The sequence below is a fragment of the Salvelinus fontinalis genome, chromosome 28 (genome assembly GCF_029448725.1).
Source record: "Salvelinus fontinalis isolate EN_2023a chromosome 28, ASM2944872v1, whole genome shotgun sequence".
NCBI lineage: Eukaryota > Metazoa > Chordata > Actinopteri > Salmoniformes > Salmonidae > Salvelinus > Salvelinus fontinalis.
The window spans coordinates 3168454-3192817 of record NC_074692.1 but is presented as its reverse complement, the minus strand read 5'-3'; the positions used below and the strand labels follow the sequence as shown (position 1 = coordinate 3192817).

General features: G+C 44.0%; 1 protein-coding gene across 3 annotated transcripts in view; it reads right to left on the bottom strand.

Annotated features, from left to right (window-relative positions):
• The window catches only part of LOC129825955 (glutamate receptor ionotropic, delta-2-like), a 595589-nt gene that overhangs the window by 174124 nt on the left and 397101 nt on the right, over window positions 1–24364 (bottom strand). For all 3 annotated transcript variants that reach the window (XR_008754971.1, XM_055886121.1, XM_055886122.1), the window contains exons 5-8: window positions 16397–16450; window positions 12002–12175; window positions 7616–7777; window positions 2866–2985 (exon numbers count right to left, since the gene is read on the bottom strand). Coding sequence is in view for 2 of the 3 variants with exons in the window: in XM_055886121.1 (XP_055742096.1) it covers window positions 2866–2985; window positions 7616–7777; window positions 12002–12175; window positions 16397–16450 (510 nt within the window). In the remaining variant the exon portion in view is untranslated. The remainder of the gene's footprint in view (window positions 1–2865; window positions 2986–7615; window positions 7778–12001; window positions 12176–16396; window positions 16451–24364) is intronic.

Below are 24364 nucleotides of genomic sequence, written 5' to 3'. Positions count from 1 at the left end.
ATGCATAGAGATACCATGACGAGGCCCATTGTTGTGCCATTCATCTGCCGCCATCACCTCATGTTTCAGCGTGATAATACACGGCCCCATGTCGCAAGGGTCTGTGCACAATTCCTGGAAGCTGAAAATGTCCCAGTTCTCCCATGGCATGTCACCCATTTAGCATGTTTGGGATGCTCTGGATCGACTTGTACGACAGCGCGTTCCAGTTCCCGCCAATATCCAGCAACTTCACACAGCCATTGAAGGGGAGTGGGACAATAGTACCCAGGCCACAATCAACATAATGATCTCTATGCAAAGGAGATGTGTCGCGCTGCATGAGACAAATGGTGTTCACACCAGATACTAACTGGTTTTCTGATCGACGCCCCTACCCTTATTTTAAGGTATCTTAGACCCACAGATGCATATCTGTATTCCTAGCCATGTGAAATCCATAGATTAGGGCCTAATGATCTTTTTTTCAATTGACTGATTTCGTTATATGAACTGTAACTCAGTAAAACCTTTGAAATGATTGCATGTTGATATTTTTGTTCAGTGTATTCAATTCCCCCAAAAGTAATTATATTCTCTGATTAAGGAATCAGAGTTAATGCAATTACTTTTTACTTAAAGATGGATTTCATCTTTGGAAGCATGTTACGTTATGTTTGTTTCTCAGGACATTATCTCTAATGAGATCCGACAATCTCATTTGTAACCTACAGTGGCCCCTCTGGAAGTGGAGTTTGGGATTCGTCAGGGGTGTGTGTGTGTGTGTGTGTGTGTGTGTGTGTGTGTGTGTGTGTGTGTGTGTGTGTGTGTGTGTGTGTGTATGCGTGCGGGCCCGTGTGTGCATGTATGTTGTGTTTGAATGAATATGTACTGTATGTAGTTGGTGAGAGAAAAGCCACACATCTCTTTCCCGCATGGAGCCTCAAGGACAGTGACCCCTAGTGTTCATCCATTCAGACTTTGGGCTCCATTTGTCTGCAGTGTGACAACAAGTGTGAGCCAAGGTACTCAGGGAGGTCCACATCTAGGATGCGCCATTTGTTACGTAACTCTTAAAGGAAAGATTCAACCATTTTTTAAAAATGTTATATCGGATTTGTGCGTCTCCGAGTGATGTTCTATCAATTCCCAGGGTCATTTCATGTTTTCATATATATATCTGAGCTGTTCACTCAGTATCTGCGCACAAATGCGGTGAGACTACAACTACCACCACTTCACCAACCTGCAATGAGAAAAATACTTCTCTTTTGTGTGCCGGAGTCTGGTCTAGTAGTAGCGATGCCGACTCTGGATCATACATCCCCCTAGAGGCATTAGGTTAAACCCCGCCTCCACCTTCATATCTCTGTTCCTCTACCCATCTGTCTACCCCGCTCACTTGTGACTTTCTATCTCTACCCCTCTCAATTGTGTCTTTCTATCTCAATAAAATGTGATTTAAATAATAAAAATAAAAATAATACATCTTCTTCTGTGATTTACATCTGAGGCACCGACTGCATCACGTGACATGAAGTCATCTGATCTGCACCGGGCATGGCGGGGTTTACTATTTAGGTGAGTGGTAGTGCCGGATTAAGACTGGGTCAGGATATCGATAGTGTTTGTGTTCCTCGCTCACTCACCAGGGGTTATGGGAACGACCAGGGTGAGTCAACACCTTTGTTTATCTGAGAGGAACACATTGTCTCTCTGTGACTCTATGTTCCCTGAAACTGCCATAACCAATCCATCTGCCAGACATCTCTACGACGTCTTTGCCACCATGGTTACCGGTAATTGATCTGTATTTGGACAACAGATGGAACAGAACGATAGCAACTGATATTTGAGTGAGTAAATATGGGAATATATGAATACAGTAATTAAGAGAAAATGAGGGGAAAGAATAGACGAATTATCGCGCATGGTGGTGCTCAGGGAATCGGGTCTTGTGCTTCTATTCTTCAACCGCGGCTGGGCTGCTGCACTAGAACCAAAATTAGATAAATAAACAGCACAGTGGAAGATAAACAACGCTGCATCATTCTCTGAGGGCGGCTGTTTGAAATTCCATTGAGCGGCTATGATTATCTATTAAAACTTGATCAGTCGGTAAATTAACATAATTAGGGTCCACACCTGAAGGAGAGAGGTGAGCTTTAACGAGCTAATGTCTAACCTGGCGCTATACATATCAGATAAGAACAGGGGAAATCGACATACTGCATGTAGATCTCTGGGCAACACGTTATCATAAGACGCACACTAGCCCGTCCGATTTGGCCATAAGACATTAACATTCATGGGTGTTCATCATGTACATCATCATATAACCTCATTATTGTTATTCGTATTGTGTTACTTTTTTTATTGTGACTTTTTATTTTAGTCTACTTGGTAAATATTTTCTTAACTCTTCTTGAACTGCACTGTTGGTTAAGGGCTTGTAAGTAAGCGTTTCCCGGGAAGGGAAACCGAATACTTGTTGTATTCGGCGCACGTGACAAATGACGTTTGATGTGATCATGTACATTGGCTTTTACAAATGACTCTTTTTGTGCATCTTGGCAACGTGGCCAAAACCTTTCCTTATATTCATGAATATGACTCTACTGTATAAGTCTGTTTTGAATAGATGTACAGTCTGCTTTTTAAATGACAATGAGCCTCAATGACAATACACAGAGCTGAAGAGCACCACATAAGCGTAATGATATAATACAATAATAATATATGCCATTTGGCAGACACTTTTATCCAAATGTATGTATACATTTCTGTATGGCTGGCCCCAGCAGAGACAACAAGTACACATCAAGTACCACGCTGTGTCCAATAACCAACCACAACAAAAACAACAACAATATTTTGTTATCTTACCTTGATGACACCCCTCCCCCTGTCCTCGCCATAATTGGTCCCCAGGATCTCGAAGTAGATGTTGGGGTTGGTTCCGTTGTCGGTAAACTCCAGGAAGCCGGTCAAACCACTCACTCCAGACTGCACGGGACAGACACAAAGTCAGAGGGCTGTCAAAATGGACAAAAGCACATAGTCCTGTTGAGACTGAGTCTATCCTAATATGGACACATGGTTAGTAAGGTCAAAGACACTACAATGAACGTAGTCCCTGAGAAAGTTAGAAAACATTTCAAACGGACCATATAAAAGATCTCTCGTCACACTGGATACTTCTATCGGCTATTTCCCGAGCCCAATGGAAGAAATAGATGATATATAGTAAGTAGCAAGACGTCATCAGTCCTCCAGCCTAGATCACCTGGTGGGAAAGCGTGGGGTTTTCTGAAGACAATCCCTCTCGCTTTGATATTTCCATTGATGTGTGCAGAGGTCATGAATCAACAAATGCTCTGCCTCGCTCCCCTCGCACCCCTTTCATCATTCAGCCTGCAGTGCACCTGCGCTGAAGGCATTCTGCAGCGCTGTGTGCGAGAACGCGACTGCCCCGAGCAACAACGAACAACGCCCACGTTGGGAAACAGATTTAGTCATCTTCGTGCAGCCCCATTACATTATCATAATGATAATAATCGCCTGTTGATAGTCTACTCTTATTTTGGTCTCATTTGCAAAACGAGAGCTGGCTTTACAAACCCCTTTCGCCAGAGAGGGCCTTGGCTGCCACAAACAAAGCGCAACACCGTGCCTAGCCTTTCATCTCTCCAACATCACAAACGAGTGCAGAGACCCCCCTCAACACCCCCCACTCCCTACACTCTCTCTTTACCGCCTGTCTGGCACATCGTCCTCTACAGCAGGTGCAATTACACAGCAGGTGCAATTACCACAAAGATAATTGTTGTGAATGTATTGCACCAATACCGAGCTGACAGGAATAATTAGCTGGCCAATTATGAGAGCTGATGAGCAGTATCCAGACGAGTTCACCTTAACGCACGCATTGAGAAGCCAATAAACAGCCAGTTCCCCTAATAAAGCCGTAGAACAGTGATCCAGTGAGGACACCCTAGGGAATGAAAAATTGGCCCATTACATGGCTGGCTTACAGTAAAATAACAAGGTTCACGCCACATTAACAGCACCTATACACAGTTATTGCAATTAAAAACGGGTGGAGAGAACACCTCACACAAACACAGAGTCCCAGGGCTGGATGGAGAGGGACTGAATCAATGGGACTTGGCTTTTGCAGGCCCACCTTCCCTATAGCGGGGCCGGTGTCACTTTCACTGAATGCTCACGCAGCTCATGGCAGAGGGCAGGGTGTGAGGACGCCACTGTTTGTGTGGGTGCGTTTGTGTGAGAGAGTGTACTGTGTGTGTGTGTGTGTGTGTGTGGGCACGTGCATGCGTGCGCGTACGAGTCCATTTGTTTGTGCAGACACATGTCGACAGGTACAGTACACCCCCCAGGAGCCACAGGGATGGAGAAGGTGATAACATCACATCCTAGCCTCCTGCACCAACCCAGCAGCTCTGGAGAGCACAATGTCACCTCAACACGGCAACAACAACCCCAACAGGGTATTATTCAATGCCCAAGACAGTGCCCCTATAGTACCTCCCTATCCATTTCAAAGGTCTCCTCTGAAAGGAAAGTGGAGGCAGAAGAGATGAGTTCCACCATTGAAGGGCTATGCCCAAGACAGTGTCCATAACTCCCATTCCATTTCACAGGTCTCCTCTGAGAGAAAAGTGGAGGAAGAAGAGATGAGTACCACCATTGAAGGGCTATCCCTTGTCTGTCAACAGTATCACTTGTCTTTCACATAACGTAGTGTGCATATGATCTACAGCAGCATTGCACCTTGTCAGGTAACGCAAAGACAGAACACAGCTGAACATAGTCGCGTTCCAAATGGCACCCTATTCCCTACGTAGTGCACTACTTTTGACCATGGCCCATAGGGCTACATAGGGAATAGGGTGTCATTTGGGACAAGGTCCATGCCACTCTTGCTTGACATATTCTTTACAGAGATTTATCAACATTCCTATCATATTGTCCAATCAAATCATATAAAATTGTATTGGTCACATATTTAGAAGATGATATTGTGGGTGTAGCGAAATGCTTGTGTTCCTAGCTCCAAGAGGGCAGTAGTATCTAACAATTCACAACAATGCACACAAATCTAAAGTAAACGAATGGAATTAAGAAATATATAAATATTAGATTAAGCAATGTGGGAGTGCCATACAGTAGAATAAAATACAGTATAAACATTTGAGATGAGTAAAGCAGTATGTAAACATTATTAAAGTGGCCAGTGATTCCAAGTCTATATAGGGCAGCAGCCTCTAAGGTGCAGGGTTGCGTAACCTTGTGGAAGCCGGCTAGTGATGGCTATTTAACAGTCTGATGGCCTTGAGTTAGAAGCTGTTTTTCAGTCTCTCGGTCACAGATGTGATGCACCTGTACTGACCTAGTCTTCTGGATGATAGCGGGGTGAACAGACCATGGCTCGGGTGGTTTATGATGATCTTTTTGGCCTTCCTGTGACATCAGGTGCTGTAGGTGTCCTGGAGGGCAGGTAGTTTGCCCCTGGTGATGCGTTGAGCAGGCAACACCACCATCTGGAGAGCCCTGTGGTTGCGGGCCACGCAGTCATGGGTGAACAGGGAGTACAGGAGGGGGCTGAGCACGCACCCTTGTGGGGCCCCTGTGTTAAGGATCAGCGAAGTGGAGGTGTTGTTTCCTACCTTCACCAACAAGGGGGTGGCCCGTCAGGAAGTTGCACAGGGTGGGGTTTAGACTCAGGGCCCTGAGCTTAATAATGAGCTTAGAGTGTACTATGGGGTTGAATGCTGAGCTATAGTCAATGAACAGCATTCTTACATAGGTATTCCTCTTGTCCAGATGGGATAGGGCAGTGTGCAGTGCAATGGCGACTACATTGTCTGTGGATCTATTGGGGCGGTAGGCAAATTGAAGTGGGTCTAGGGCAGGGGTGGGCAACTCCAGTCCTCGAGGGCCTGATTGGTGTCACACTTTTCTCCATCCCTAGCAAACACAGCTGATTAATCAAATTGCATTCCAAACTGAAGATCATGATTAGTTGATTTTGGAGTCAGGTGTGTTAGCTGGGGCAAAACAGGGATACCAATCAGGCCCTCGAGGACTGGAATTGCCCACCCCTGGTCTAGGGTGTCAGGTAAGGTAGAGGTAATATGATCGTTAACAAGCCACTCAAAACACTTTATGATAACAGAAGTGAGTGCTACGGGGTGATTTAGTTCAGTTAGCTTTGCTTTGTTGGGTACAGGAACAATGGTGGACATCTTGAAGCAAGTGGGGAAAGCAGACTGGGATAGGGAGAGATTGAATATGTCCGTAAACACACCAGCCATCTGGTCTGCGCATGCTTTGAGTACGCAGCTAGGGATGACGTCTTGGCGGGCAGCCTTGTGAGGGTTAACATGCTTAAATGTCTTACTCACATCAGCCACGGAGAAGGAGATCCCACAGTCCTTGGTAGCAGGCCGCGTCGGTGGCTCTGTGCTTGTCCGGAAGCAAGACGTCGGTGTCCGCGACGTGGTCGGTTTTCCCTTTGTAGTCCGTGATTGTCTATAGACCCTGCCACATACGTCTTGTGTCTGAGCCGCTGAATTTTGCCTGTTTGATTGCCTTACGGAGGGAATAACTACACTGTTTGTATTCAACCATATTCCCAGTCACCTTGCCATGGTTAAATGCAGTGGCTCGCGCTTTCAGTTTTGCGCGAATGTTGCCATCCATCCACGGTTTCTGGTTAGGGTAGGTTTTAATAGTCACAGTGGGTACAACATCTCCTATACACTTACTGATGAACTCAGTCACCGTGTCCGTGTATTCATCAATGTTATTCTTAGAGGCTACCTGGAACATATCCCAGTCCGTGTGATCAAAACAATCTTGAAGCATGGATTGCGAGCTTGGTCAGACCAGCATTGAATAGACCTAATACTGGTACTTCCTGTTTGATTTTCTGTCTATAGCAGGGGTGTCAAACTCATTCCACGGAGGGCCTAGTGTCTGTAGGTTTTTGGTTTTTCTTTTCAATAAAGCCCTAGACAACCAGGTGTGGGGAGTTCCTAACTAATTAGTGATGTTAATTCATCAATCAAGTATAAGGGAGGAGCGAAAACCTGCAGGCACTCGGCCCCCCGTGGAATGAGTTTGACACCTGTGGTCTATAGGACGGGAGAAGCAAAATGGAGCCGTGATCAGATTTGCCGAAGGGAGGGCGGGGGAGGGCCTTGTAGGCATTTCGAAATGTTGAGTAGCGGTGGTCCAATGTTTTTCCAGAGTGAGTACTACAGTCAATGTGTTGGTAAAACTTCGGTAACAACATTTTCCATCCCTCGCTCCAAGCATTATACAGGACATGCAAATACAATCTCATGCATATATTTAATGTATCCTATGGATGTACATTATGATGTACAGTATACGGAATACGTCAGAACTAGGAGTTTGCCATGACCTCAGAATAACCTAACAAGGTCCGGAGTCCTGCTGTTTCTCTGCTCTACCTGATAAGTAAACGCACCCACCTTGATTCCCAGGTATAAATCAGTCCTTGATTAGAGGGGAAGAATGAAAATCAGCAGTGGAACTGGCTTTGAGGTCCAGGTTTCGAATTGACCTGCCCTATATGGACCAGTACCTTTTTGACGTTGTCCAGCATGGGGCGCCCGCCCTGCCAGGGCTTGGAGTTCTTGCGGATGCAGGTGAGGCTGGCCATGCTGTGCCACTTCCTGTCCTCCAGTTTCCTGTGGAAGGTGTTGGCCAATAGCAGCACCGTGTCGTAGATGTAGCGGTTGGTTATCTTGCAACAGCAGAGAGGGAGGGAGGACAGAGGAAGAGGAAGTGAGACAAAATAAGGGAAGAGAAGGGAAGAGTAAGACACAGAAGAAGAGCAGGGTGAGACAACACATGAAAGAGAGAAAGAGGGAGAAAGGGAGAAAGGGAAAAAACAGACCGGAAAAGGAGTGAAAAGTTATTACCAGTGGAACAAAAGAAAAGCGGTAGTCAGAGCGGTGAAGGAGGAAAAATGGGTACTGGAAAGAGAAATTCACAGCAGACTTATCTAGTGGTATTGCAGTAAGTGAAACCAAGACGATGTGTATATTCATATTCCTCGGCGTAGAAACCCAAAGGCTATGATTCAAATGACACCCTATTCCCTGTAAAGTGCATTACCTTTGACCAGAGCCCTATGGACCCTGGTCAAAAGTAGTGCACTATACAGGGAATAGAGGGCAATTTCGGACGCAGGCTAAGTAAGCTCCGCACCCATCTGAAAGCTGCTGTGACGGCTGGCAGGGAAACATGCAGTGTTCATAAGGAGCAGGCAGCCTCGGCTGGCATCATTTGAAAGAAAATCGACGCGTGCGCTCGCATCATTTCAACAGTTCTTTGATCATCAGTAAAGAAGCAACACCTAACACCTGTCATTTGGTAGCTACGTCTCTGATGTCCTCGGAAAACATCCCCTCCAACTACTGCTTGAGTGACACATCCAGACTGCTCCCGGTAAAATGGAAAAGGCCCCAGAATGATTCAAGCAGCTTTAACATTTCTCTTTGGCTTTGTCTAAGCTCGGCCTTTAAAATCTCCACCACGCAAATCGCGCCACATGCATTCCTTTTAAGGGTTCAGAATGATGACACCCTACTCCCTATATAGTGCACTATGTTCGAGGGCCCCGCTCAAAAGTAGTGCACTAGGGAATAGGATGCTATTTGGCACACACACAGATGCACGGGGAGAGAGAGAGAGAGAGGAGAGTAAATTCGGGCCCCTGATTGATTGCGCTGTGATTTAGCAGGAGTGTTGTCTCCATTTTAATGAGAATGTAATAAATAGAGTAGAGAGTGGCCATTAGATTTGCCGTTGTTTATTAGCCTGCAACGCTCCGGCACACTTGACACAATATCGAGTGCCCCCCCCCCCGCATTCCGGCGCCCACTGGGGAGGAGGAACGAGCGTGGCATCTCCCTGACATAGGCTTTTACAGCAGCGAAAGGTCAACAATGCATCAGTGCTATGGCAGGTCCCGCAACCCAACTGGCATCCTATTCTATACATGGCGCACTACAGGTAACGGAAACACTTGAGTAAACGAGGGATATAAAGTATATTGAAAGCAGGTGCTTCCACACAGGTGTGGGTCCGGAGTTAATTAAGCCTTTACCATCGCATCACGCTTAGGGTCATGTATTAAAATCCATTATTTTAGCTACCAAGGCTATGTCCTCGTAGGATAACAATGCCCCCATCCACAGGGGACAAGTGGTCACCGAATGGTTTCGTGAGCGTGTAAATGATGTAAACCATATGTCATGGCATTCTGGTCTCAACTCAATCAAACACTTATGGGAGATTCTGGAGCAGCACCTGAGCAGCACCTGTTTTCCACCGACATCAACAACTTATTTCTCGTGGAGGAACGGTGTCGCATCCCTCCAATAGAGTTCCAGACACTAGTAGAATCTATGCCAACGTGCATTGAAGCTGTTCTGGCTTGTGGTGACCCAACGCCAAATTAAGACACTTTATGTTGCTGTTTCCTTTATTTTGGCAGTTATTTGTCCTTTTGACCAGAGCCCAATGGGTTCCCCTACGGGCCTAGGTCAAAAGTAGTGCACTTTATAGGGAAAAGGGTGCAATTTGGGATGCAACCAGGCTCCCATGCAAAACACAACTTCCTGTTTTAGTATGCTGGGTGATTGTACTGTTGCTTCCCACCACATCATTAATAATAATAATGATTAGGAATAATGGGTTAAATGCTGCGGATATTCGCAGAGAAAACGTTCAGATAATTTAAACCTCTGCATGGTGGATGGATGGTGCTTTAGTTCCATTCATCACACACACACACACGTAGGCACAACTGTGCACATACGCACGTGCTCACACAGACAACTGCACTTGCGCGCGCACACACACGGAGCAGACAGTACCAATTACACTGAGTGGGACGCTAGAGGAGAACACACAAAATGACTCGTACAAAATGACTGGGACTTTGTACGCGTGCATTTGTCTTTGCTGTTCTCTCCATTCCAAAGGAGAAACACTAGTAATGAGGGATCAGGATGTGTTGGTACTGGGTTGCGACAAAGGATTATTACTCTGCAGCTTCAAGGTAAATGCTCCAAGAAATGCCCAATATGAACTGCCTGAGCACTATGTATTCAGAAAAATGACAAAGCTCTCAGTACTCTAACTGTTCCATAGGGACTGGTCCACAGTCAGAATAAAGAACAGCAACAACCCGAAGAGAGAGGGAAAAAAGCATGACAGTGAATCCTCTTGACTCTGAAGAAACACTATTGTTATTCCTGGCCGTCTGTGTTTTCAGCCACAGCGGGAAAAATAAGCATTTGACTTGTGAAATTAATGGTGGGCCGAGGGAGGGGGGCGAGGGAGGGTTGGCCTGGGTAGCTAGAATGCCAGAGTGGATGCACTGGAGCTAAACATCTATTGAGAGTGTGTGTGTGTGTGTGTGTGTGTGTGTGTGTGTGTGTGTGTGTGTGTGTGTGTGTGTGTGTGTGTGTGTGTGTGTGTGTGTGTGTGTGTGTGTGTGTGTGTGTGTGTGTGTGTGTGTGTGTGTGTGTGTGTGTGTGTGTTGGGGAGGTATCTAGGTGGGGGGGGGGGGGACAAAGCTGAGTTAAAGGCCAACATCTGGTGGTCATGTAAATTCTGGGAGCGTGAGGAGCGGCAGTGGCTTGCCTGCTGAGATTGGCTCCTGTGAGAGGCTGGGTGATCACTGAGCGCTCCAATCCAGGAGGGGGCAAGGAGTGTGTGTGCGTGAGCGCACCAGAAGTCCCCAGAATACATTTAAAAAAAATAATTTGACCGACTGGGATTTTGTTAGTTCCCACAAGGTAAAATGCTATTTCTAGGGGTTTAAGGTTAAGGTTAGAATTAGTGTTAGGGTTAGAATTAGGTTTAGGGTTAGGAGCTAGGGTTAGGGTTAAGGTTAGGTTTTCAGGTTACGATAAAGGTTAAGTTTAGGGTTAGTATTTTGAAAATAGGATTTTGAATAGGACTGAATTGTGTGTCCCCACAAGGTTAGTTATACAAGACCGTGTGCGTGTGTGTGTGTGTGAGGGGGGAGAAAGTGTGGTCAGGCAGACCCAGATGATGCGCTCCAGCGCAGTGTGAAATTGGGCTTCTTCTGGGCCACTCTCCTGACCGCTGAGCTGCTCTGGCTCCACACTGACAGACAAAACAGGCCTAACTGCACCACTCACCACTGCACCGGGCACACACTGTCCTCCACTGACTGCCCCTGCTCTCTGTCTGTCCCTGTCTGTCCCCTCAGCACTTCACAACACACTCAACACTGTCTGTCTGTAAGTCTGCCTGCTTGTCTGTTTGTCTGTGTCAGACAGCAAGCCAGCCTGCCTTCCTGCATGCCTTTCTGTATGAAAGGTTTATCGGTCTGTCTGATGTCAGTTTTTTACTGAACAAAATGCCTCTTACTAAGCAGAGTCTCTATGTGTTACTGATATAACCTGAAGCAATGGGTACAATGTGTACCTTCCGGAGTCATTCCCTGGACTACGAGCAGTGTCTCTCAACATTTCATACAAGCTGTCCATCTCTATCACCGTAACACTACCGTTCAGTACCTTCACGGACCTGTCAATGCAAGATACATTACTCAAAGCCTTTGGTTGTTACATTTTAAGTTTCACAAGATCTATCCCTCTAGGCTTCTCCACATACACACATAAATCAATGGTATATTAATGACACTTCATATTGTGGTTTGACACGAGTCGTACAATAAGATATTGGGGAACAAATTATTTTTCCTCCCTTCCTTTGCTGTATTTGAGGGCTTGGTGTTCAACAATAATTGTATACACATATTGCTGCTCCGGGACACGTAAATTTTTTTTTTTATAAAAACAGAGAAATGACATGCTACATTTCCATGATAATATTGCAATGAGTTATGATGTTTTGGTCAAAGGTAGTGCACTATATAAGGACTATGGTTCCATTTGGTACACAGCTTTGGTGTGTGTGTTACCTCCAATGTCTGAGCCTTGGGGTCTTTGGGGTCACAGAGGGAGGTGTTGATGCGGTGGTTGTGCTTGACGCAGCGCTGGCTGGTGTTCTGGGGCAGGGGGAACGTCTGTCTGATCAGAGTCAGACGCCCGATAGACTTCATAACCAGATCCTGGACGTCCTGGTCTGAGATCTCCTGCAGGAGCACAAAATAAGACACATGAACACAGACAGACACACACACACATACAGCCAGACAGGCAGACGTACTGCAGGCAGACGTTTTGCCCCAAAAACATCTCTCCCTGTTTTGCTCTGGGCACGCAGAGCACAGGGAGCGGGGTCTGGTGAGTTGATGAGAGCAGAAGGTAGCTCCAAAATCCAACCAAGCTGCATGACATTGGCGATGGTGACCACATCCTAGGAACACACACCACTAATATCAATGCTCTGGTGGCCATTCTCCACATCCAAACAGACCGCAACTATACACCTGCCATGCCAACAGCTAATCTCTTTTGTAATGGGCAGCAGCCCGAAATATTCCACCCAGGAAAATGTAAGAAGCGATCATCTCGTAAAGCTCTGAAACACTGGAAAGTTCTCAAATGCAGAACTTGCCACCAAAAAAGCATTGACATGCCCCGAGCGTGCAAGCAAATAAACATTGTCAGGGAGGTATTAACAAGACCACACTCTCCTCCGAAGTGCTGGAACTCATTAATTGACAAAACGTCAACTACTTTGACTTTCAGTGGACAGGTGTCCTAAAAGCTCTTGGAATGTCAGTGCGTGTAAATGATTGGGACGTGACTGGGGTTACGGCTTAATTACAGTTATGAATTGGTCCAGGCTCCTTTCTTCACAATTATCCTGTCTAGATTACATGACATATCAGCCATGCCTAGGAGTCCATATTGCAAGTAGAATGTCATCTAACTTGACATCTAATACTTGTGGACAAAATGCTAAGGCGATTGCCATTTGAAATAGGAGAGCGGGTTTATCTCTACATAGACCAGCAATATTACATCCATAGGAGGTCCAGGACTGTAATGTCACCTAGTATATTTAATAATACGTTGATGCTACTACCTACGCTGTTCAGTTTGAGTTGAAGTAATGCTATCAGTCTGTTATTGTCACGCCCTGACCGTAGATTGCTTTGTATGTTTCTATTTTTAGTTTGGTCAGGGTGTGATGTGGGTGGGTATTCTATGTTGTAGGTCTAGGTTTTCTATTTCTATGTGTTTGGCCTGGTATGGTTCTCAATCAGAGGCAGCTGTCTATCGTTGTCTCTGATTGAGAGCCATACTTAGGCAGCCTGTTTTCCCACTTTTGTTTGTGGGTGGTTCTTTTCTGGTTAGTGTTTGTTGCACCTGTCAGAACTGTTCGTTGGTCGTTTTGTTGTTTTTGTTCGTGTATTCATTCTTGATTAAAAGTATTACGGATACGTACCACGCTGCACTTTGGTCCTCCTCTCCTTCTCCCGATGACAATCGTTACAGTTATAGTCTGGTATTACTGACATGTTCTTTAGCTTTGAATCCCTACCCTATTCAAGGATTCAGGTTTGTGTAAGAAACATTTGGGCTCTTTCAACACCCAGAGTGTTCTCCTAGAGAGATAAGATCAGGCCTTCCGTGTAACATGGGGGGACTGTGACTCTCTGGCTGTGGCTCAATAGGTTGTTTTCAATAAAACGTCACAATGAGGTTAGAGCGTTCCATTTGGCTGCTGGGGGCAAGGAGACCCACAGCTCCGCTAAAACCATTGACACCTGCGTGCTGTGTTCAAGGGATTGTCAAATAAATTGTAATATCATAGTCAGACCTACAAATGTACGATTCTTCCATGCAAAACAATTGCGCACATTTAGCTCGATCGTCAGCGTGCTACAGAAAGTAACTGCTTGCTTTCATGATCGGTAAACATCATTTGATTCTGACTATGCCCAATAGGTGATGATATTAACTTCTTGAGAATACAGGGGGTGCTGTTTTTTGCATTAGCATAATTTCCTCTACAGATTAAACTGCCTCTTATTCAATTATTGCTCTTACTATATGCATATAATTAATACCATTGGATAGAAAACAATCTATAGTTTCTAAAACCGTTTCAATTTTGTCTCTGAGTGAAACAGAAGTCATTTGACAGCACTTTCCCTGACCAAGAAGAAGAATGCAAGATGTGTATGCTCGCTTCAACGCTCTGCCTATATATGGTCACGCCACCTATGACCCGAAACACACTTCATTCGTCTTCCTCTGGGTGTCAAGAGGACGTCAGAGGAGAAATTTTTTGTTTATCTTGTACTGACGTGAAATAAGACCTATTTCTTTGGCGTGACCGACAACTTCCGGTTCTCTGAATCGCGCGATTTTGAGTTGCGATTGTCTACAGTTTTGCTGCCGTTACGGATGAAAACTATCTCCGTCTCGAAGTTTGTTTGATACATGTGACCATATCATCTTAATGTATGTTTTTTCAATATAGTTTAATCAGATTATTAGAATTTTTTCGGGAGTTTTGCCGTGTTCCGTTCTGTGAGTTTTTTTACTTTGGACAGAACCGTGCCAGTCGACCAGTACCTATGCTAAATGAAGAGGGAAAGTTGCCATTATGAATGGATTGAACGACTCATCAGGACTAAGGACACCTTGATCAACATTCTGATGAAAGATCAGCAATAGTAAGACCCAATTTACGATGTTATTTCATATATCTGTCGTGCATGTGAACTGGTCGGGGGCGCCCAGCTGGTTCTGGCTGGCGTGGCTATGCTAATTTAGCGCTACATTTTGTTTTCGCTATAAAACATTTAATAAATCAGAAATATTGTTTGGATTCACCAGATGTTGGGCTTTCAATATCTGTACGCTGTGTATTTTTTCTGAAATGTTTTAAGACAAGTAATTAGTTATATGACGTTGGTCTCTGTAATTGTTCTGGCTGCGTCGGCACTATTTCAGATTGCAGCTGCAATGTAGAACTGTGATTTATACCTGAAAAATGCACATTTTTCAAAAAAAAACTATGCTATACCATAAATATGTTATCAGACTGTCATCTTATGAAGTTGTTTCTTGGTTAGTGGCGATATATATTTTTATTTAGTCTAATTAGTGATAGCTACTGACGCAGGAAAAAACTGTTGGAGTAAAAAAATTGTGTCTTTTGCTAACGTGTTTAGCTAATAGATTTACATATTGTGTCTTCCCTGTAAAACATTATAAAAATCTGAAATGGTGGCTTTATTCACAGGATCTGTATCTTTCATTAGGTGTCTTGGACTTGTGATTTAATGATATTTAGATGCTACTATTTAATTGTGACGCTATGCTAGCGATGCTAATCAGTGTGGGGGGGGGGGGGGGGGGGGGGGGTGCACCCGGACCCGGGGTAGGTGCTCGGTAGAGGTTAAAACCAAATAGTTCGAACATTTATTTAACGATCCCTTGAAAACGGCACGTAGTTGCCAATGGTTGTAGCGGAGCTGGGGGTCTTCTTGCCCCGCAGCAGCCAAATCGAAAGTATTGTGACGTTTCACTGAAAACAACGTATTATCTCTATCTATCTTCCCTTTACTGATTCGAAAGGAAATGACTGGTATAAGAAACTCCCACAAGCCCATGCCTCCACCAATCCACTGTTTGTGGGAAGTAGTGAATGAGTGCACATTTCGGGAGAAAGGAGATAATATTGGGCCGCGCCCTCTAGTTCCCTCCAAACCATCCAGGAAACTACAGGGGACATTCCCCATCCCCCAGCAGCCTAAATCCCTCCTGCGTCAACTTTACCAGAGGAAAAAATGTCCCTCCGTCATCGGCAGACCCCATTTTAATTCCTCTTTAAGTGGGATTCTTTTTTATCCACACTTGTCAGTATTAGTTTGGATCAGTGCGTTGACGTTTGTCCTCATTCGCCCCCCGCCATGTGAAACAAGCCAAATAGCAGGGGAGCAAGGGAGAGGGGGAGAAAGGGATGGAGGAAGAGAAGAGCGGGCAGAGCGTTCCAGCCGGTTTTCATGCCATACCCCCACGTCCCCACATACATACTGTATATAGAAGGGGAACGATCAATTATGAATGCTTCCGCTTTTCCCTCCGAAAAACGTCAGTGTGGTAAGTTGTAGATAAAGGAGAATTATTACAGCCATAAGAGAAAACCTGGCCCCTTGCTGTCCTTTCAACACGAAACAAATGTTTTATTAGACGTGGGATTCAAACGATGTCCCAGCAGTAACATGTGAAAACCAGTAAAAGCATGTATGTTTGTGAGCATTTTGGAGTATTTGGATGGTGAGCATGTTTGTATGCATTCCTGATTCTCCCCCCACCCACCCCTCTCTCAGTGTTCTGCAGTACCCCTACTGTGTTACCGTGGCAGACAACGTGGCTGCCTCCGCACTGACCTCATTGATGATGATCCAGTGACAGTCGAATGCCACGAGGTTCGTCTCCACAACCTGCACAACACAACAACAGAGATAACATTTGTCAATACACATTCAGGAATTCAAGACATATTCTTTGTGTACAGTATTTGTGTCTGTATCTGTCTCTATCTGTCTGTGTATCTGTTTGTTGTAAGGCGATGCCAGCACCACTTTACCAGGTCAAATTCCTGGTACAGGTAAATGTACTTGGCGAATAAAGGTGATTCTGAAAGGTACTTCTTAGTGATTAAGAAGTACCCTACCTCTAATATGTTATCAAAGGCTTACGTGCCGCGGTAGAAACAAAGAAAATAAAAGTCTAAAGCTTATGGGAGATGGGACACTGGGAGATGAATTCACCTTTCAGCAGGAGAATAATCTAAAACACACTGGAGTTGCTTACCAAAAAGACAGTGAATGTTCCTGAGTGGCCGAGTTACAGTTTTGACTTAAATCTGCTTTAAATCTATGGCAAGACCTGAAAATGGTTGGTTAGCAATGATCAACAAAAAATTTGACCGAGATTTGATTTTGAAAAGAATAATGGGCAAATATTTCTAAAAACATGTTTTCACTTGGTCATTATTGGTTATTATGTGTAGATGGATAAGAAGAAATGTAATCCATTTTGAATTCAGACTAAAACAATAAAATGTGGAATAAGTCAAGGGGCATGAATACTTTCTGAAGGTACGGTAACTGTTTTAAAGTTACCATTAGCCTCATGGTGAAATCCCTGAGTGGTTTCCTTCCTCTCCGGCAACAAAGTTAGGAAGGATACCTGTATCTTTGTAGTGACTGGGTGTATTGATACAGCATCCAAAGTGTGATTAATAACTTCACCATGCATACCACCCTGCATACCACTGCTGGCTTGCTTCTGAAGCTAAGCAGGGTTGGTCCTGGTCAGTCCCTGGATGGGAGACCAGATGCTGCTGGAAGTGGTGTTGGAGGGCCAGTAGGAGGCACTCTTTCCTCTGGTCTAAAAAATATCCCAATGCCCCAGGGCAGTGATTGGGGACACTGCCCTGTGTAGGGTGCCGTCTTTCGGATGGGACGTTAAACGGGTGTCCTGACTCTCTGAGGTCATTAAAGATCCCATGGCACTTATCGTAAGAGTAGGGGTGTTAACCCCGGTGTCCTGGCTAAATTCCCAATCTGGCCCTCAAACCATCATGGTCACCTAATAATCCCCAGTTTACAATTGGCTCATTCATCCCCCTCCTCTCCCCTGTAACTATTCCCCAGGTCGTTGCTGCAAATGAGAACGTGTTCTCAGTCAACTTACCTGGTAAAATAACGGTAAAATGAAAATAAAAATAAATAAATGCTCAAAGGGATATTCACAGTTTTAATTTATTTTCTACCAATAGATTCCCTTCTTTATGAGGCATTGGAAAACCTCCCTGGTCTTTGTCGTAGAAACTGTGCTTGGAATTCACTGCTCAACTGAGGGACTTTACTGATATTTGTATGTGGGGTACAGAGATGATATACTCCTCCAAAAATCATGTTAAACACTATTATTGCACAGAGACCATGCAACTTATTAGGTGACTTGTTAAGCACATTTTTACTCCTGAACATATTTAGGCTTGGCATAACAAAGGGGTTGAATACTTACTGACATTTCAGCTTTCCATTTTTAATTAATTTGAAAACATAAAAAAATATATATATATTCCACTTTGGCATTTTGGGGTGTTGTGTGTAGTTCATTGACACAAAATCTCAATTTAACAAATGTTTTATTCAGGCTGTAACACAACAACATTTGGGAAAAGTCAAGGGGTGTGATTCACATACTATACTACTATACAATACTTTCTGAAGGCACTGTAATTTCCACTTTTATTTTGAAATCATCTGACGATAACGTAATATAAATGTATGGCATTTAGCAGCCACATTTATTCAATGTAATTTACAGTCATGTGTGCAAATATGTTTGTATGGGTGGACGCAGCAGGAATTGAACCCATGACCTTTGGCATTGCGAGTGCCATGACCTGCCAACTGAGCCACACAGGACCAACCTGTGTAATGAAATACACTCCTGAAGTAGGAATCTGACGGTGCCGTTATCCACTTTGAAGTGAATGACACTGTTACACAGTGCGTGTTCACTTTCTGATGACTCTAACTGAAAGCTGTCAAGCTATTCAACAAACAGTCCTCTACTGTCTAGTTTCCATAATTTCCAGAGCCTATGTACATCATGGGATTTAGCCACAAATATTGTGCTGCTGGGATTACCTTGCAATATGGAAATGCTCTAGTCTCTCATCAAAAACGGAGTACTCTTTGGGTAGCAAAAAAAATAAAAATCGATGAATACTTTATGCAAACATGCATAAATATTTAAACATGCCAACTCTTAACTAGCGTTAATATTTCGGCATCGTGGAGCAGCTAATGTTACAGCGTGAAGGGTGAACACTAATTCTAGGGAAGGGAAATTGCAGCTGCTGCAAAGCAAGATCAGGGCGGCAGCAATTAGGGTGGACGGCGGTGGGAGAGCACTTAAACACACACACACACACATACACACACGCAATTCCACACACACAAACATTGTGTGCTCAAATAAAATGTTATTTGTCAAATGCGCCGAATAGAACAGGTGTAGACCTTACAGTGAAATGCGTACTTACAAGCCCTTAAAACCTGTTTGGGATAGGGCGCAGCATTTTCACGTTCGGATGAAAAGCGTGCCCAGAGTAAACTTCCTGCTACTCAGGCCCAGAAGCTAATATATGCATATTATTAGTAGATATGGATAGGAAACACTCTGAAGTTTCTAAAACTGTTTGAATGATGTCTGTGAGTATAACAGAACTCATATGGCAGGCAAAAACCTGAGGAAAAATCCAACCCGGAAGTGGGAAATCTGAGGTTTGTAGTTTTTCAACTCATTGCCTTTCTAATATACAGTGTCTATGGGGTCATATTGCACTTCATAAGGCTTCCACTAGATGTCAACAGTCTTTAGAACCTTGTTTGAGGCTTCTACTGTGAAGCAGAATGAATGAGGAATGAGAGCTGTTTCAACTAGAGGTCTGGCAGAATGCCATGAGCTGGTCACGCGTATGGCCGTGAGAGCGACCTGCGTTCCATTGCATTTCTAAAGACAAAGGAATTCTCCGGTTGAAACATTATTGAAGATTTATGTTAAAAACATCCTAAAGATTGATTCTATACATCGTTTGACATGTTTCTACAAACTGTTATATAATTTTTGGGACTTTTCGTCTGAACTTTCGCCTGGACTTGCCCGCGCCTCGTGAGTTTGGATTGTGAACTGAATGCGCTAACAAAAAGGAGGTATTTGGACATAAATGATGGACTTTATCGAATAAAACAAACATTTATTGTGGAACTGGGATTCCTGGGAGTGCATTCTGATGAAGATCATCAAAGGTAAGTGAATATTTATAATGGTATTTCTGACTTCTGTTGACTCCACAACATGGCGGGTACCTGTATGGCTTGTTTTTGTGTCTAAGCGCCGTACTCAGATTATTGCATGGTGTGCTTTTTCCGTAAAGTTTATTTGAAATCTGACACCGCGGTTGCATTAAGGAGAAGTATATCTTTAATTCTGTGCATAAGTTGTATCTTTTATCAAAGTTTATGATGAGTATTTCTGTAAATTGATGTGGCTCTCTGAAAATTCGCTGGATGTTTTCGAGGCACAACATTACTGACCATAACGTGACAATGTTAACTGAGATTTTTGGATATAAATATGAACTTTATCAAACAAAACATAAATGTATTGTGTAACATGAAGTCCTATGAGTGCCATCTGATGAAGATCATCAAAGGTTAGTGATTAATTTTATCTCTATTGCTACTTTTTGTGACTCCTCTCTTTGGCTGGAAAATGTCTGTATGTGTTTTTGTGACAAGGCTCTGACCTAACATAATCATATGGTGTGCTTTCGCTGTAAAGCCTTTTTGAAATCGGACACGATGGGTAGATTAACAAGAAGTTAAGCTTTAATTTGGTGTATTGCACTTGTGAATGTATGTATGAAAGTAACATATTTAAAAAAAAAAAAAAACATTTGAATTTCGTGCTCTGCCTTTTCAGCGGAATGTTGTCGAGGGGTTCCGCTAGCCGTAATGCAGTTTTAAGAAAAAAAGTGTTAAGAAAGTATTTACTAATAAAATGAAGCAAAAAATAATATATGTATATAATATAAGAGAAAAAAATAACAAATAATTAAGGAGCAACAATAAAATAACAGTAGCGAGGCTACATACAGGGGGTACTGGTACACAGTCAATGTGCGGAGGCACTGGTTAATCGAGGTAATTGAGGTAATATGTACATGTAGGTAGAGGTAAAGTGACTATGCATAGATAATAAACAGTAGCAGCAGTGTAAAAATGGGGGTGGGTTGGACAATTCAAAAAGTCTGGGTAGCCATTTGATTAGGTGTTCAGGAGTCTTATAGCTTGGTGGTAGAAGCTGTTAAGAAGCCTTTCGGATATAGAATTGGTGCTCCGGTACCGCTTGCCATGCGGTAGAAGAGAGAATAGTCTATGACTGGGGTGGCTGGAGTCTTTCACAATTTTTAGGGCTTTCCTCTGACACCGCCTGGTACAGAGGTCCTGGATGGCAGGAAGCTTGGCCCCAGTGATGTACTGGGCCATATACACTTACCTCTGTAGTGCCTTGCGGACTGAAGAAAACTTAATAATTACACTGTAGACAAGTCCCATAAAACAACCTGTCAATTGGAACATGACTGAGACAGTGGGTTAAGGCAAACAGAGTGACAGAGGCTTTCCACTCTCTCTTGGTCTGTCCCCTCTCTCTTCTTCACTTTCTCACTGTCTCCCTCCCTCTCTCTGCCTTTCTCTCGGCCTCCCTCTCTCAAACTTCCTCTCGCTCTATTTGTTCTCTCCCTCTTTCTCTGTCTCCCCCTCTCTATATATTCCTCTACCTCCCTCTCTATGTCTCATTCTGTGTCTCCCCCCTCTTTTAATTCAATCCAAATAGCTTTATTGGCATGATGTAACAATGTGCATATTGCCAAAGCGCACCTTGGAAATTAAGTTATTAATTTACAATATAAACATAATGAAAATATTTATCTTACTCCCACTTCTTGTTCATGCTCTCTCTATCTCCCTCTCTCCACCTTGTCCATTAGTCACTCTGCCAGAAGGTAACCGTGACAACCAAGTCAGTGTCATCATGGTGAGTGCAATGATGACCCTGGAGGCCCATGTCTGTGCCAGACATGATGGGAACTATTTGCAGCCCTGGCTGTGACTTACTGAACTCTCTCTTATTTCTAAATGATCTCTTTCACCCCCTCACACACTCACTCTCTCTCTCTCTCCTCCCCCTGCCTCTCTCTCACTCTCAGAACAGGTGTAGACCTTACAGTGAAATGCTTACTTGCAAGCCCTTAACCAACAATGCAGTTAAGGAAAAAAGAGCTAAGAAAGTATTTACTAAAATGAAGTAAAACACAACCATTATTACTCTCCCCAGCTTGTCCAAGGGCAGATGTTTTTGCCTCATTAGAGAAAAGGCAGAATTCTAGTGGGAAGATGCAACCCTCTGGGGGGTTGGCACTACTGCTGCCAACAAACACGCCAGTTCAAGGCTGTAAACACACAACTGATGACCAGAATAGAGCTTCCGACAAGAAATCTGGACCAACAATAAGCCCCCAAACAAGCACCTCCAACAAGGGCTGGGGCATTCTATTGAAGATCAGATTCAACTCCACGGCCAATGAGAAAGCTATTGATTCTGGCAGCGGCATCAGAGTTGACACGGAGACATTCCTTCTGATGCTCCGGCTTGCAGGCTTGGAGCTGTGTGCAGGGTCTAGAAAGAGCCTGGGCGCAGTGAACAACACGTTGGTACAGCAGAGCGGCAGCCAAAAAAACGTTCTGGTCGGGAAGAAACCAAGCAAAAGTAAGCTTATTACCTCGGCCAGGTAGTAACTAGCGCAACGTTAGCACATCACGTCTTGTTTTATGGGGCGGTGGGTGGTTTCGATGCTTAGGATTATCTCCGGTTAGAAGGCTTGAAGTAGGGCTCTCATTAACAACCTAGTGATGTTTTCCTTGCCTTGCTTTGTCTTGCGCTGGCTGGGAAAGCGAAGGGATTTAGTGAGTGACTGAGTCACTGATTTGTTGTTGTTGTATGTGACTGGCAGCTAGCTGCAGGTAAGGCGCTGTGTCTTGTAGATTAAAACGCTGTGATTACACTGTGAGAGCAATGGGAGAGCTCCTCATCCACCACCCCGTCGCTCTTAAATAACAGGCACGGTGCTAAATCCTTTCCGACCATGGGAACCTGGACTCTCGATTGAGAAATTACACACAAGTTCTCCTCCGCCAATAAAGAATTCCCCTTGGCAGAAGTTGAGCGGCCGTGATATGTTAAGGCCAAAGCCCTAATGTGATGGGGGGGGGGGGTTATCAGCCAAGTTGGTCCCCCATGAAAAATGTGCTGTGCACTTCCAAACAGGCCAACAGCGATGACACACACGCAAAAACGACCTGATTATTCTCTATTATTTTTACATTCATCAGATCAATGTAATTTACATGAGAGGGGAATCCTTCTGCCATTAGTCATGCTGTATGCCATGAGTATAGGCCACTGGAATGGACACTCAACACAGAGGGAATTTACATTGGGGGGAGCGGCGACGTCCCTGGGAATAGCTGCTTTCGCATGGGCTCGGATTATTGTTATCATCGCATATGTTCCACCTGTCTGCTCTCTGGCAGTGAGAGAATGGAGAGAGTTGAGAGCCAGTACTCATCAAGCAGACTGGAGATGGAGCTGATCAGCGGTCCCGTGTGGTTCAGTTGGTAGAGTGTGGTGCTTGCAACACCAGAGTTGTGGGTTTGATTCCCACGGGGGACAATTATGGGGGAAAAAGCACAAAAATGTATCTACTCACTACTGTAAGTTGCTCTGGATAATAGTGTCTGCAAAATTATTAAAATGAAAATTACACCATGCTCTCTTGACACATACCCAAGAAAACAGTGCTAAATCTAGCTAGACTCCTGGAGATGTTCAAAGCCACTTCTAGAAGGCTTTGGCATGTAGAATACTCATTTATTGTCCCAATTAGGAAATGTGTCGTGCAGTCTGGGTAGAACAACAAGAACCGCCATACAACAGATCTATACAAAAAATAAATAGCAAGAGATCTGTTATGATCATAAAGCAGGAGCAAAATGGGACTCGTTACTCTTCCCTTTTACTCTTCTGGTCAAAGACACCTGCCTACTTTATGTCTTAATTAAACAACGTATATGTCATCAGAACCATCGTAAACACCACAACATCTTACCAAACGTTTTGGGGGTTTATAAATGTTGGGTTTGTGTTGTTTTTGATTATTGGTGCAATTTATGTATGTTACTTTGTATGTTACTAGTGCAGTCTTTAAAAAAATAATAATCTAAGATGATATTACTACTTTCAACGAGAGTAGGTGAATGATATCCAACAAATAAACAGCAATTTTGTGCAATGGACTAAGCCCTGGCACTTCTATCCATGGGCTCTATAAGGTTGAAGTACCACTACATCTCTGTACGCCACTCAACTCACAGAAAAACACATGCTCTTTCAAGTACTGTATTTAAAAAATAGAAAAAACTGTCGCACTGTTTAGAACAAGCAGGTTTAGGGAGTTGTGAAATGCCTTCTCTTTGGAGCGTGAGAGTCCTCCATTTTACGCATTTAGCTCACACTTACTCAGGCGTATGCTCCTTAATACATCATAACCATTATGTGTCACATTTGCCATTTTGGTTTAATGTCAGCCACCTCACTCACAGTGCGGCATCAGTCATCTATAACTCATGCTCTGTGTGCGGGACTGTCAGGAGGCCATACTGTCACACAGTGTCTGTTGCAGTACGGCACTGACTCCTAGGTGAGCTTGG